The sequence below is a fragment of the Solanum lycopersicum genome, chromosome 9 (genome assembly GCF_036512215.1).
Source record: "Solanum lycopersicum chromosome 9, SLM_r2.1".
Taxonomy (NCBI): domain Eukaryota; kingdom Viridiplantae; phylum Streptophyta; class Magnoliopsida; order Solanales; family Solanaceae; genus Solanum; species Solanum lycopersicum.
This window is the reverse complement of record NC_090808.1, coordinates 60,875,510-60,892,482: the sequence shown is the minus strand read 5'-3', so window position 1 is coordinate 60,892,482 and position 16,973 is coordinate 60,875,510. Positions and strand designations below refer to the sequence as shown.

General features: G+C 33.9%; 1 protein-coding gene across 1 annotated transcript; it reads right to left on the bottom strand.

Annotated features, from left to right (window-relative positions):
* Positions 1–1,421: 1,421 nt before the first annotated feature.
* LOC101268797 (uncharacterized) lies at positions 1,422–16,973 on the bottom strand. The gene is made up of 17 exons (XM_004247160.5): positions 12,945–16,973; positions 11,888–11,990; positions 11,130–11,199; positions 10,971–11,009; positions 10,769–10,886; positions 10,626–10,683; positions 8,419–8,483; positions 8,274–8,280; positions 8,099–8,159; positions 7,803–7,862; positions 7,694–7,713; positions 7,542–7,607; positions 4,983–5,150; positions 4,629–4,886; positions 4,344–4,556; positions 2,254–2,525; positions 1,422–1,859 (listed from the first exon to the last, which is right to left on the bottom strand). The coding sequence occupies exons 1-17, from the start codon at positions 13,034–13,036 to the stop codon at positions 1,727–1,729; spliced, it is 1,803 nt and encodes a 600-aa protein (XP_004247208.1). The 5' UTR covers positions 13,037–16,973; the 3' UTR covers positions 1,422–1,726.

The following is a 16,973-nucleotide window of genomic DNA, read 5'->3' as shown; positions in this document are numbered from 1 at the left end:
CAAACAAGCTAAAAATTTGTTAGTACAATTTTGAGTTATTTTATTAAAAATAAAATTAGAAGCAAACAAGTAGTATGGCCAAAAATTACATTCATGCCAATTTGCACACTAGATAAATTTGAGAAAGTGGTTATAAAGTTGGACATAAACTAATAATTTGATGGAATTTGACCTTACTTGTTTGTCCTAAGCACTTCCACTTTAACTAAACCTCTACTTTATTATCTAATCTAATAGAGATTAGTGTTATAAACTAACTCATTAAAATATGCCAAACACTACCTAACTCAAATTATTAAAAGTTGATTAACTCCTTACCAAATCACATGGGAGTTACTATAATCACTCATAACTAAGTAAAACATAATTATAATAGAGAGTTTGTTAATAGATAAAAGCTGATATAACAAGATGGATGAATTAGGTAAATACCTATTTTTAACACCTCCTATCAAATATTAACCACTATTTCAAAAGTTCTAAATAATCATTTAACCATATTCTTTTGACACGAATAAAAATGGATCAAAATATCCCCAACGAAATCAAGAAATGATTCATAGGTTCAGGTCGTTATAAGTTTTTTTTTTTTTTTTTAATGTCAATAGGAATATTTTTGCATTGAAATATAATTCATTCCGCTATTTAAATTCAAATAATGGCTAAAAACTCATAGCAAGTCTAAAGTGACTAAAAGATACATCTATAGAAAGAACAAAAAACCAAAAATGCATTTCCTGGAGGAAAATATGTAAGGTTTTTGCATAATTTTCATGTTTATATATGTAAACTTGCATAGTCAAATTATTATGTATTATTAAGTTATTGAGCTAATTGAAACAAGCTATCATTTTTTATATAAATGCAAATTAATAAAATGTAGTTAATATTTAGCATTATATATAGACTCAACCTGTATTATACTGTAAACAAAACATTTTAGGCATCTAGTATCTAGTACCAAAGAATCTAGTTTTGCTAAAAATATATACAACACAAATGCTTTTGTTGTAAATTAATCTCTTTCTAATCAAAACATTTATGTCATTAGCACAAATGAATAATTCCTTATTAAAAGAATATGTGCTTCCTGGATTGTATAAAAGAACCTTCAATAATGACATTCAACAAACATATTCTGTAAGAAAAAGATATTAACTTCTTTAAATGAGATATTTTATCATTTCTTTACTTTATATTTTGCAACATTTCGACATAGCATTGGACCAAAATACATGTATATAATAATGTATGAATTGTGTTTATACACAAAAAAAATGGGCTAAAACAGGTAACAAACTCAGAATATGGGCTAAAAAACTTACTTGCGATCAAGGTAAAGTATCAGTGATCTCACAAATCCTTTTTAACACCTAAGTATATGTGGTGGCTGCTAGTTTACACAACCATAAAAACTAAAGTTATCATGTAAAATTCTCTGACTACATCTTATAATTGTTGAAGAATAATTACTCCAGTTTTACAGTAAAAGTTAATGAATGATAAAGATACAAGTATTTCCAACTTTTACAACAAAGCTCAAGAACCTGTTTAGATCTTCTTCTGGTTCTCACAACATATTGAACTGGGGTATACTGAGGTACAAATATCCAAACCTCGCGTGCTTTTGAAGTAAAAACATAGAGCTCGCGCTGATTAGATGGACATGATAAGCTGCCATTTGACTATTCTGGTGATGGGATGGACATGATAAGGTGCCATTTGACTATTCTGTTCTATGCCGGTCTTTAGGATTGCTGTACATGGGTAACAACAACATGGGACCGTGTTTCCGTCTCCCATAACACCGCCAATATACCACAAATATTACAGCCATTACAAACACAGGGATTGCCCACCTGCAGCAGTAAACAACATAGGAAAGGAAATATTATAAAACATCCTCAGTCCAGGCCATGTCAGCTCATACTACTCTCAGATCAAGCTACAGAAAATACTTTCACAGTTCGACTATTGAAAAAGCATATGTCCTGATATGCAATACAATCTCAAACTCATTATCAAAGACTATGCTAAAAGAAAGAAACTTTGCTTCAAAAACTTAGTCTGGAGAGGCACGTCTAATGGCTGCTATAAATCTTGTATTGCTTCTACTGATCAGCACAAAAAGAAGAAAAGAGAGCAACCCTCTTGTACTGCTTTAATTACTAATAAATTGTAACCAAATAGCAAAAAAGTTCACAAAGGATACTTGAAAGTAACAGAAATTTAGAATAAAAAGGTATTTCTTACCTGTCCAGATCAAGGATTGGACTATACACGAGCGTTTCCCAAGTAGCTACAATAAAATGCCACATTGGATTATAGTAAAGTGACTCTGCAGACCAAAACATTCTTGTATATGTTTCTAAGAAAATAAAAAGTATCCATGCGCCAATCTCGACCAAAATAAACTTTATGACGAACCGCCCGACCACCACCATGAACAGTGAGAAAGCCACCAACCAATTAAAGAGTCTGTGATTATAGTCCTTGATGAATGAAGACTTTGACTTCTCTAACATCTGCATTATTTGAAGATATACACAATCATTGTAGGCCATATGAAATGGACAACGGGAAAGGAAAAAAAACAGCAATGTAGTCGGAGTAATGCAAAACATCTCAAACAAATTATTAAAATGTATAAACAAGACAATCAGGTAAATCTGGAGACGAAGACTGATACTGATGCTGCTTAATTCAAATGATAATTTATCCTGTGACTCTTGTTTATACATTGGACAGGTAAAGGATAATTTATCATCTGACTCTTGTTTCTACATGGACAGGTAAAGGAATTTCCTATGTTATTGCTAGCATAGTCTTAATAATAAAACTGGCAAATCAGTTTCGTAGAGTTACTCTGCACATAAATTAGTAGAGAGGAAGCAGGAGAGGTTAAACTCCTGTTTCTTAATTTTTGAGACAATGGTAACTTTGTATTCACACCAAAAAGTCATCCACCAAAAAATGATGAATCGGAAACAAACATACCACTCATGGGTATACTTTACAAGTTCCCTTTAAAATCAGCTAAATCTACTATCCCCTACAAGATTCTGTTTACACCAAAAAAAAGAAAAGGCTTGTACATTTCATTCTAATATTCTGTAAGTTAGTCTTTTGTCCCTCAAGACTTCTTAAATTTCTTTCTTTCCAGAGGGTCCACCATATGCAAGCAGGGATAGTTCTCACCAGTGTTCATTTCTTCCTCTGTTCCCAATACCTTTCCAGCTATTTAGTAGTTCCTTTGTTGTGCTAGGCATCACCCATTTAACTCCCAACAGAGCCAAAAACATGTTCCATAGGCTCAATGCTGCTTTACAATGAAGGAACAGATGGTCATTGACTTCTGCTTCCTGTTCACACATGACACATGTTGAACAAAATTGCCATCCCCTTTTCTGTAAAGCTTCATGTGTTAAACAAGCCTTTCTACTAACCAACCAACAAAAACAAGCTACCTTTGGGGGGCATTTGGTCTTCCAGATTAACTTGCAAGGCCAAATGTCTGCTATTGACTGCCTTGTGTTAAGATTCCAGTAACATGATTTCACTGTTAACACACCCTTGTATGTAATTTCCATCAAGGTTTGTCAGGCCTCATAGATAAAGCAGGGTGTGAGTTTAGTACTCCCAATACTAAATTGATTCCAAAGGCTGCCTACGAGTATTCAGACCACGACTCTTTCTAATGCAATTTTTTGTCTTTTTAAAACTGGAATAGGGCTGCAGTCTACAGTCTACTTATGTAAACTGGTCCAGAAAGAAAACCCACTGGAAGAGGAGGAGCAGGCTAATGAGTTCATACAAGAACATTGGTGTGACGAATAGTTTCCATATTTAAGAGTGGCTGTGCAACTAGTGAAGATCAAAGCAAGAATTCAAAAGCAACAACATCACTAGACATTTCTGACTACTTTCCAGGGATAAGGGATGGTGGAAAGGATATTTTCATTTACTGCAAAGATACTATGGTTTCTGTCTGTTCATTATCCAGATTAGTATAGTCAATTATAAGTAAAAATGTATATTTGCCTAGCTTCCTGAATGGGTTTTTTCTCATCTGTTGATCCAGCGTGATGCAACAAACCTACATATTCACCAGCAGATGGTAAAGTTTCACTCCATGGTTCACCTTTTGGGTTCAATAGTATACTGTCCGTTATTTAAGGTAGGGGCTTCCTGATAAAACACATCCTATTTCTTTCTCTTCCTCTACCTCCCCCCAACACAACCAAATGCAACATTATCGTAAGAGCTGAAGTGTACACTCAGTATATTGAGAAAAATCTTGTTGATAAAAAACAAGCAAGTACTAAAAGCTAAATGTATTAAACCTTCATCATCCGCTTCTCATAGTTGATTTTAGAAGGTCCGACACATTCACCATGAAAGCTTTGGTTACACTGGATGAAGCCAGCATTGAACTTTGCCATCGAAGGAAGTCTGAGGACCTGAAGATTGTCCATTTTGTCCTCACATCTAGTATACAAAGCCTCACACAGCTTTGAGGATTGATATTCATTCGCCAGCATTATATTCTTGTACACCTGCAATTGATGTGGCAATAAGCAAAAAATTGAGAATTACATAAAACTATGCTTGTTGTAATCAATTAAAACCTTTTCGATCTCTTCATCCAATTTATCAACTGATTTTTTTGCATGATGACGACCAAAATGCTGTTCATCAAAGACATTCATCGCTGCCTGTCTGTTCTCTACATGAGCCTTTTGCAAAGACTCCCCAGGCATTGGCAAAACCAACTTAGCCATCCTCTCATTGTAGAGTTTTAGACACCGCTCCAGGATACCCTTGTTGAAGACTTCCACAAGGGACCCTGTGGATGGAATCTCCCCTTTATTCAATGCATCAAGAATCTAGAAACAAAGTTGTCATTTAAGAGCAAAGGTTAAGAAAGGTCACAGGTATACAAAAGCAATTGATTACATTCAGGACAATCGATGGACAATCACCTGCTCAAGGAAAGATACGAACTCCTTCCCGTTGAGAGATTTACCCTGGACAATTTTTGGACGAATAATAGATGCTACAACTTCTTTTAATTGCTCCCTCTTCTTGACATAGAGAGGATCAAGCTCAGCGTCCTTCATGTCACAAAGCTTTGTGCGCTGAAGATGGGGCTGTAAAAGAAATATGCTTGTTATTGTATCTTATTCTATCACCATGGGAAGTTCTTATACAAAATTCTCAAATCTAAAGGCATATGAAGTTTTGCTAAAAAACCTTGACAAGTACCTTTACTATCCATAATACCAATGCAACTACATAACAAACAAAAATTGTTTTCCTTCATTTTCTGTGGAAAGGGTAGGATGGGGTTTGCCAGGTAGGAGTCTCGAAGATGATAAAGCCGTCGTTTAGCAACCACCTACACTTATGGACATTCAATGACCTTTCACATTTAAGTTTAATTGGTTCCCCACTTCTCTTAACTCCCCACCTGCTTCTGGAAACAAGAGGGGGTTGGAGAGGGAGTGGGGGGAGAGTTCAATATGATGCTATAATTGTAACCAATGTTTTACCACAAAGGAAAAGCGCCAAGGTCTGCTATAAAGCGCATCCAAAAAGCACATGATTTTACAAATAAAGTTGCAAATGAAGAGAAAATGATCAATGTGCGTTCAGGGTTTCGCTATTAGCAGATTAGCAGTTGAGTTCACTTTCCTATTCCAACTCCTAGCAAAATAATAACATAGTAATGGGAAGAACTTTTTTTGTCTTTATACCAGAAAAGTTAAACCCAATTTTATTTTCTCTCTTTGTATCTTGCCCCCTCTTATTCACTCATTGATTTGTCAGTGGTTGCGGACCTCTGACTAGATTGGCTCCTGTTAAACTACGGCTGTAACCTTGACAATCTTTCTTTACAGGAGCTCTCCTGATGGGCTTTGCTGCCAAATATAGTGTATTCATCATTGACTGAATTCGCAAAATGCGGCTGTAGATCTGAGTTATGCTGATTTGTTAGTCATCGGTTACTTGCATTTTTGAATGGAGAGTGTCAATTGGAAGCATCTCATGTCAGCTCGGACTATGGGGATATCAAAAAGGAAATAAGACTGGAGTCATAGATAAAATGGCTGATTTAGAGAGCTAGGAGAGTTTTCAGGAGGGAAAGAGAAGAACAAATGGGGCAGAAAATAGCAGCTGTAAGTGCTGGGAAAAGATGACCGACATGTTAGAGAAACCTACATCATATTCCTTTTAATGTATTGGTGGATATTTATTGGAATAAAAAAGTCGGAAGAATTTTAGCAAACTAATGCGTGTTGTGGCATGCACGTGTGTGTGTGTGTGTATGGAGAGAAACAGAGAATAATGCAGAACAAAATAACTACATATCAAACAACAATTATATGGACAAAGAAACTGAAAAATTAAAATTCAGTGAAATATAGTGTAACCTCAAAGATTTGAGTAATGGTAATTTCCTATCAAAATAAAATATGTTTATCAACAACGAGCAATCATCCTTGATCAAAATTAAAACCAAAAGGAATAACGGAAGAGAAAAGAGTTGGAACATCTTAACTTATGCCCCCCAAAAAAAAAAGAAGAAGAAATTGGAGTTGGAGAATCTAGTAAATATAGTACAATGTACATTGAGAGACACATTTTTTTAAAAAAACAGTGGTGATCGAGCCAACTTGTGCGCACTTCAACTATTCCACTAAGTTCCTGCCACACCAGTATTGTACCAATAACTCTTCCATCCAAGACTTAGATAGGTGGGAAGATATCACCTGGTGTTTTTTTGTCTTTGCTAGGATTTGAACCTGGTTCCAAGGTTTGCACTCACCTCATTGACCACTAAGCCACACCCTTAGTGCTACTCACTTTGCGATAACATGAAAGAAAATTCAGATTAAACTAATATTGGAAAGGAGCAAACAGCACTAATCTAAGTCAACTTAGGAGTATAGTTTTTGATCAAGGATTAGGAGCAAAGTTATAGCAGGCCATTGCCGGAAAGGGATGTATGCAGGTTGTAGTTGAAGAGCGTTGAAACTAGCTATCAATATGATTTAAGGAGATCAGAAAGAGTGTGAATTTTAATAGTAGAGTAGGTCACTTCCTATTATCGTTGGGTGGCTGGGTGGACACCTTGTTGGCTGCATCGGTGCATGCTCGATGTATTCAGGTGGTTCCTGGACTATTTTCTAACAAAGTTACCAGGAAAAGATAAAACTAGTGGCATCTTCTTCAAAAGCAAGATAACATGATCATAAGAAGAGTGGAGATAGATGATATAATAGCCTGGGTCCTTGCACCAGTAAAAAAGGTGTACATGGACAGCGTAGAGAAATAATGCATCGCAAAAGGTATACAGATCATGTAGCAGAACAATATTTGCCTAGAATCATCAAGGACGTTTTCTTTTGGTTAAGATATAATATCTCGTGATTGTTGCAGTCACAAAATTATTGAAATGACAGTTTACTGCACTAAGCTGCGAAATGCAAAACTCAAGTAAAAGAACAAGATCAAAGAAAGAAGTAGTTAGGCCATACTTGTGGTAAGCTGAACGCTGTGCTATTATCACCCATTATGGCTAAAGAATCTCGAATCTGATTCACCTGAAATCATGCATTACAATCAAAACTAATCCATTTAGTCAAGTTTCTTCATCATGTGCAGAACTCAAGAGTACAACAAAGAGCACCTGATCAATATTTTTATCACCTGTGGTAACAGAAAAGGCAACCATAGTTAGCATATACTAGGCTTCATAGTTATTTATTAAGCATGCATATAAAGGTAATTGAACTAACCGTTGCTATTAGGGACACGTCTTAGAGCTTCATCAACCATTTCTTGCACAGATTTTCCTTCTGTAAAAGGTACAAGCTCGGAGAAATTACAGCAGAAGGAACAGATACAAAAGCATTTTGTTATTAGATGGAAGAGTACTGCAGAAACTCTTGTGATAATTGTACATTAAGCAGATAATATTAAGCAGTTCAGTTCATTTTGTTCATTTACATCCCCAAGTCCACAGAGGATGTCACATTCACAAATGTCAAGCAATTGCACTAAAGATGTTTTGAGGCATCATTTCCCTACTTACGCAGAAAATCACGTTGGATGAGCCATAGTAGCTTTGCAGGTTCAAACGCAACATCTTGCCCCTACACAACATCCATCAACTGAGCATGTCATATAACTTGTTAAGTAACTCTTCTTTCGTTGCCCCTTTCAATGAGGTAGATATATAATAGGCTTCATGACTCCAAAATGCTTACCTTTACTCTGGCCACAAGGAGAGAAGAGATACGAGGATGAAACAACAGAGAGTCAGAAAAGAAACAGAGAGAATGTGAAGCTGAACAAGAAACCAAAGGTCAAACATAAACTAGAAATTTTTGAAACAACTAGTTAGAGTTGAACCTTCCATAGAACTCCTCCGCAAGTTCAACTGCGAATGACAGCCGGGATATATCAGCTTCACGTATCTAAAACATACAACACAACGCAAAAAAGATATATGATTAGGGAGAGCCCTTATACATTAAAGAAAATATGGCAGGAAATAAGCTATCAATCTCAGGGCCAAAGCTTTAACCATATTAGGATGACTTAACAGTTGTCCAAACAATATGTAGACAAGAATAGGCGGAGCAACAACTGATTTATATACAAATGTTTAGTCAACCATTACATTCGTTGGTTATCTTCTACCACGCGCTCGCCACTTATGTGATTAGATGAGCTTAAAGAAAATTTCTACATGATAGCAGTTATATTTTGCTCATTCTTTATAACACGACTCTTCATCAATTAATGTTGTGCATCACCTATTTACCTTGGATAACTCTAAACATTGGAGTAAAACATCAACATTATATACTTCAATATATTGTTTGTACTTGTCAAAAGAACAACAAAATGCAAATTACACACAACCCATCTCTAGTTTATTAGTAAGTAAAAATTGCATTTTTCATCCATATGTAATTGGGTTAAGTCCCCATGCTGACATGTTTCCCAATTAGCACATGAGAACTTCAATTATTATTCATTTAGACGGAAGTGTCCACTGACTCATGTGTTGGGTAACTTTATCCACCTAGACTTGGATAAATAGGAAGAAATGACCAAGGACTTAATTGACATGATTGGAATTTGAACCCAGTCTCCTGTGGTTTTCATCCCACTTTATTGAGCTTGCAGATATACAAAGACCAGAAGCTATTTTGGATAATGACAGGCACTAGGAAAACAAGATGTTATCTAACAGCAGCGTCAAACCCTGTTTTTTTCAGCTAACTCTCGGCAGCACAAAATAACTTTCCGAACGTCATAAATCACACCCTTGGGGAGTTATAGCATTTACACCCTTAGGGTCGTTTGGTATCTAGAAAAGAAGTAATCTATTCATGTATCAGTTTATGATTAAGTTATACAACGCTTGATAGCGAGTCAAGAAATAACTTATAAATGAATAAATTAATGTTTTTTGGTCTGCAATTTAGAAACCAGCTTAACTAATAATGCACAAGTTATGAGGGAATTGGTGTATTATCTTATGTGGAGTAAAAGATGGAATAACTAATACCTACATAACCATTACCCACATAACTAATATCTGCTTAATTCCAACCATCTACCAAACAACCCCTTAATGTTTGATCACATTTTGGCAAATAGTTATTGAATAGATCAATTTACCCCCAAAAGAAATGCTTACGCAGACCATCTACGTTATCACTATATTTCTAATTGACATCTTATCTTTTCTCCACCAATAATACCAGGAAAAAGCTTTTTCCTTCTTCCAAATTCTCTCAAATGTTAGTGTAATCTTTTGATCTATGAACTTAGTATGTTGTTTGCACATGTTCTTTTTTGGGATAAATGTATATTGTTATACATGTTATGATTTGCTTTTTTCTTTCCTATTTTACTAACCCAGGTTTTAAATGTTCTAATCCTTACTTTAAACTCACCATACACTTGAGGAAATATATGGAGCCAAGCTTTCTTATGATAGCTTAATTTTCTGAGTACATCATCATCATTGCGTTATGGAGTCAGATTCAATAGTTCAGCAAGAATTGAAGTTCTTGATCTATCCTGTAATTTAAAATTGCATACTCATTCCATATTCTGTTAGGTGTTAAGCAACATCTTTATACAGCAAAACAGAAGGAAGATACATATTTCGCTTTCATTCTTTTACTTTTTGAGATGGATAGAGGAAGAATACAGTAGTTTTGAAGCAGAGAACAATATCATGCAGATGCCTCACTATCAAGAAACCAAGCCTGATTATAGTTTGAGAGAGAAATAACCTATCTAAAACATGGTTTGTCCATCCCCAACCCTTCCTCACACCCCTCTTTCATAGGAATGGCTGTCATATGTTTTTGTGAGATAATAATTGATACCCTTCTCCCACGACCCATGTCTATAGAGGGAACACATTCTCCATTTCATCAGTCAAAACTACAGGGACAACTATAACCAATCGGGTTCTGTTCAAATTTTACATGTTCAACAACTTATATTGTCATGCCCTGAATATAAATTTAAATTAGGACTAATCCGTACAATTTCATAGAAAGAGAGTGGATATTATAGGCAGAGCAACACACCGTCTCAGGGAGATTATATATAAGCACAGAACTCATAACAGCTGCAAGGGCAAAAATCCTGAGAAACAAGAAAGCATCAAGAAACAACCATGTTTAGTCAGATGTATATGGTAGACTGTGGCATCTGAAGATTAGCATATTACCGGTCATCGTATACATTAGATTTTCCAATGCTTTCAAAACCTTCTGTGTCAAGGTAAAAAACAGAAGTTTTTACTCCATTGATATCCATCTCTACTGGAGTACCCCAAACCCATATACCTGGAAGAAAAGGAAAGGAGGAAGTTAAATGATGTCCAGATCTCCTAATGAAACAACAGTATCCAGAAAAATCTTGCATATAACCTTTTGTCTTTGTATCACGCATATGACCAACACCAAAACCTGCAAAAGTAGAACTCCATTAATCAGTTGCAGAAAAACCTTGCAGCCACCAAGGTAACTGCAAACTTTAACAACTAACAAAAAAAGTAACATCAGCTCTCAAAAATATAGGCAACACACCTTCATCACAAGACAGGGAAAGGAGCTGATTGAGAGTAAATGATTTTCCCGAACGATATGGACCAATTACCTGGTCAAAATTTTTGCAGAAATGTCAATATACCAGAAAAGACATTGGTGGCAAACAAAATCTAGGTAAGAAAAAGCTCCGCTAGCAACTTCTCCAAGAAAACAATATTCAGTTGCACAAAAAGACAGATAGTTGATAATCAAAACCGGTGCATGCAAGATTCCAAAAAAAGAAGAAGCAGCTAACAGTACTCCCTGTGTGCCAGTAAAAGTAACCTAATTTCCTTCTTGGACTATTTTGTAAAGAAATAAGAGACCTTTTTCTTTTCAATAGAGAATTTTTCACTTCCTTTTTTTTCTTATTTCTCCTTTCACAATTAGACAAACATGAATTACATCTATTCAACATCATTTCAAACTGATGCAATTTTTTTCTAAAATGGAAAGTATTAAAACTTGATGCAAAAACCTTACCAACTAATTATTACAGTTTTCCACTTTAAAACAGTTATTTTGAAAAAAAATTTAAGCAATGCGGTAATCTGTTGGGAAATTTTACTATGGAACACAACGTAAGCCAAACCAGGTATAACTGAAACTGAAACAAGCAACCCTTAAACATAATAACTGAAACTTCCTAGCAATAACAAGGAGACTCAGACTCCATAAAGCTGTGCAAGAGATGATAATTTATTATTCCTAAGAAATTACAGGTTATAATTGATGCCAGATACAAATGCAAAACCTACAGCAACAGCTGCAATGGGTGTAGTTATCTTCTCAATTGCCTCCAATCCTTCTCTTGAAAGGCGAAGTTTTGTGTGACCTGGATCAGGCTCTATAATAGGAAACCTGTCAAGCAGAAAGATAGCTATATGTTGAAACAGCAACCAGCATTCCAGTAACAATAGAAAGATAGCAAACTATGTACATCCATCCATACACAAAAATGACAAACAAATTATGCACATCTAAATAACCAAGGCTTGAAAAGACAACATTGCTCATCAGACATAGTACGAATAAATAATCTACTTTATAACACAAACAGAAAAGAAACAGTATACAGCAAAGACTCTGAGTATTCATGCTCTATCTGTCTAAGCTGTAGAATAGAGATACTCATTAATACTGCGGCTCATCTTTCTCTATGCAAGGAAATCCATGCCAACTTGCACGTACATCAATTATTTTATCCGCCCATCACCGCAAACAGTGGCGGAGCCACATAGTCGGAAAAAAATAGCATATATACAAGTAAAATGATATCCGAAATGGTTAAATAACATATTTTGGACACCCTTAACATAGCAAGCTGCTATTTATGACACCCTTTATGAAAATTCCTGGCTCCGCCACTGACCGCAAACTCCAGCTTCAACATATCGAAAAAAATCACCCAGCTTTACACTTGACTGCCATTACTACTTATTATGTATAAAATCTACCTGACTAGCAAGCTGGTCTAGGTAAAACTAATAAGAAATGGATAGTGAGGATTGGTATAGCCCATCCCAACTAGCTCATAAAGTTAAAAACTGAACCCCACCACATGAATATCATCAATCAGTCTTAGATGGGCATTACACTAAACATGTTAGCAGTCAAGAACTTATAAAAAGAAACAAACCCAACTTCACAATATGCATTCTCATTGTTTGAGCATATGCCTCAGTGGGCAAAACAATTTACACTAACATTACCACAGATCACAAGAAAACACAAGGATTTTTAAAGCCAAATAACTCAAGAGTAAGATCATGTAACATACAGTATATACAAGAAAATTTCTGAAAAAAGTCTTACGGTTGATGAAAATTCTCAATAGAAGAAAATGACCCAGATGCGAAAAAGCAAAGAAATGTGTAGAAAAGCGCGATTGGCCAAGAAAGCTTCATTCTTGATCTGGGATTCAGCTGTAATATTGCAAATGCCGTAAAGTTACAAGCATTGCAAAGGGTAAAACAACATAGAAAACTGAAGAAAAATGGGATTTTTTCCAATTCTCAACCCAAAAAAAGGAGAAGTCATGTGCAAGGGTGCACGTTAAGGATCGTGGAGCCGTTTCTTGAGGGTTGATTTTTATTGTTTTTTTGAGGGTTTCAGACTTTTGAGATTCTTGTCCGAACACAAGGAATTTGGACATTGGAATGTATAATTAACTAAAATAAACTTTTACTATTATTATTCGCTCCGTCTCGTATTAATTGAAATACTAAAAATATTTATTATATTAATTATTCAATCAAAAAGATAAATATTTTATTTTTTGATAAAAAGTTTTCATATTTGAGACCATCAATATTAGAAGTCCCAAACTCAGGATATTCATTCCACTAAATTAAGAAAATATTAATATTTCTCTTTTAAAATTTATATAATTTTCAAGGAATTATTTCAACAAACGATTGCTAATTTTGTTTGAGTTTGACCCAAGAATGCAAGTGGACGACACTCTATTGGTCTAAATTGAATGGGCTACGACGTGGAATTAGGCTGTGAGTAGCATTGGGACTATCAAATCAACTAGTTTATTTGGCTCTTTACTTTTAGTATTAAAACTATACCTTAATTTTTAAAATTACTTAAAATTGGTCAAATATTTTTTCCTCCTACTTTGTCATTAATGGCTTCCTCTATCATTTTTGTTTTCTTATTCCACTTTTTCTAAAAAAACAAATACAAAATATTGAAAATATGAATTGTTTCAAACGAATTTTGTACCAAAAAGACTTAAGAGGGTTTCATATTTAAATCTTGGGATAATTTAGAGGTTGTTTTGAGCGAATTATCTTGTTCGTCTTTGTTAGCATTTTTTTATCTTTTTTGTTTTGATTCGATATACTGAAAACATGAAATTTTTTGAGTTAATTATATATTAAGAAACTTGAAACATTGATAGGATTTTGTATCTAACTTTTGAGACGGTTAGAGGTGATTTTGAGTTGACGATATTAAATAGTCAATGTAATCTTTATGTATAATCAGTGAATAAGTTTAATGTGTCGTTAAGTTATATTCAATTTTCTTAATGCATCGTCAAGTATGGTCCGTGTAAAACTCATGTATAGGTAAGATATATTGTATAGTTTGGGGTCGTTTGGTAGAGTGTATTAGCAAAATTAATGCATGCATTAGCTTTATGTATTAGTAGTACCTTGTTTGGTGCACTTTTTCATGCTAGGTATTATTAATGCTTGCATTAGTTATACACTCTAACGCGTATTAAGGAGTGTATTATTAATACCATGGATTTATAGGTATTAGTAATGTAAAGAAATTTAATGCATGCATTAGCATTTTAAAGATACAATTACCCCCTCAAAACCCCTTCTATATCTTTTTCACCATAATTGTGGAGGATATTTTTGTAAATAAGTATTTTTTTACACTACATATAACTTTTAATACATCAAATCAAACAATGCATAAGAAAAATTCTATGTATAACTAATGCTCGATACAAACGATTAATGCAAGCATTATTAATACACTCTATTTAGCAGTATTCTTATACACCATCTTGTGTTTAGGCAAAGATATATTGTATAGCCTATGTACCTTTCTTATGACTTTTGACTAGTTTAGTGTGAGTGAAACATGGGTATTTATTGTATATATTTGAAACTAGCTCATTGATGTACTCTACATTTTTTCCAAAATTCTTACATATCAAATTTCAAACTCGAATGCACTACTCCTTTTAATTTATCCTTCAATATATTAATTTTTGATATCAGATACATTCTACAATTTTAATACGTACACAAAGAAAGAAGCAAGCCCAAGGATAGACATATATCTTTAAAAATTGATACATAAATTGTTGATATTAGATGTATTTCATTACAAATATATAGGAAGAGACGGTAAGCGAGAGATCGAGACAATATATTCCAAATACAAGCAACTCAAGTTTGAACATAGCGTATTTGGAAAACAACACCAAATTTGATTTGCATACATATATTTGAGTGTGCCAAATACATGTTCCTTGCGAAGAAAAAATAGTATGGAATGTAATTTCCTAAATGATGTGAACACACATGATTAGGATGTAAATTAGTAGGATTTGTGTTGTTTGCTTTTAAAAAAATGAACAGATGATTTTATGTATATGTAATGTATATTCAATTAATACTCTGATAATTATGTATTATAATTATAGATTTTTATACTCTTATATACTGTACTATATTAAAATATTGCAACAATTCATATTTATCAATTAGTTAAATTCTTAAGGAAAAAACTATATAAACGGGCCATAAAACCCAAAATAGTTACAAGTTAATATTCTCCAAAGTAATTCTTGATACATCATTTTCTCATAAATAAATACAATTCATACCATCATTAATCAAGGTTGATATTTTTGTTTAACTAATACTAAATCAGTATTATATACTCTGTTAACGTCATTAAGGCTGATAATTTCGCTTAATTGATATTAAAACAGTATATAAATAAAAATCAATATCTGAACATATAAAGGATGAAAATCTATCTCCAGTTCTCTTATATTGGAATGGTTATTCTCATTCTTAAACAAACTGTCATAATCAGAATATTTTTAAGAATCAAATATTTGAAAAAAAAATCGAAATCGAATAATCAAATTAGTTTAGTCCAATTGATTTTTTCAATATTTATGTTTACCCATACTTGAGTTATATATATGTCCAAATGAATTCTAAAGTCAATATTAACTGGTTGGGCCAGCCTATGATAAGGTCCGGCCCAACCCAATCAAATCCAAGAGTATTGCTAGGGAAACTTTCACATATAGCCACTTAAAAATAGCCTATTTTTTTTCAATAGCTATAGTGTGATAATTACACTACGTAGCTACATGTTATAGGAAGGAGAGAGGCAAGAGAGACTGGGAGAGAGAGGAGAGAGGCGAGAGAGAGGGCAAAAAGTGGGAGAGAGGTGAATTGTATATGTATATTGGTTAGATAATTATATATTATACATGTGTATTTGTATATGGAAACCAATATTGAGAGAGATAGAGGAGAGAGGCGAGCAAGAATGGAAGAGGGTGGAGAGAAGCGAGCGATATTGGGAGAGGCGAGCGAGAGAGGAGATAGTGAGAGAGGTGAATTTTATATGTATATTGGTTAGATAATTATATATTATAGATATACATTTGTATACAAAGCAAGCGAGATTGAGAGAGGGAGGAGAGAGGCGAGCGAGATTGAGAGAGGGAGGAGAGAGGCGAGCGAGAGAGGAAGAAGATTATATGTATATTGATTAAATAATTATGTATTATATATATGTATTTGTATATTCTGGGGAATTATACATATACAAACTCGAAGTCAGCGCACATAATTAATGTCTAGTGTTAGTAATGAGTGGTAATTATAACAAAATATAGTTATGAAGAGTAATCAATTAATTTAAGTCCGCTTAACCGCGTAATTTTCCCTATTATTGAAATCAATAAACTTATTTATGACCCTAATTAATAGATTTTTTTTTTTGCTTATAAAATGAACTTATTAAGGGTGTGTTTGGTATGAAGGAAAATATTTTTCAACCGGTCTCATGTTTGGTTGGATAAAATGTTTTTCAAATCAACTCATTTTCCTCAAATTCAAGAAAAATGATTTTCCTTCAAAACTTAAGGAAAACATTTTCCAAAACTTTCCTCCAACTTCAATTTACAACTTTTTTATAGGCTATGATAGTATCAAGTAGTCTTTTCATTAAAACATTATTTCTTCCTCATTGATATCATTAGAGTATATATATAACTAAGAAGTGTTTTCACTAAAGCACTCTTCTTCCTCTTTAATATCATCAAAGTATATATACTTTGATTAT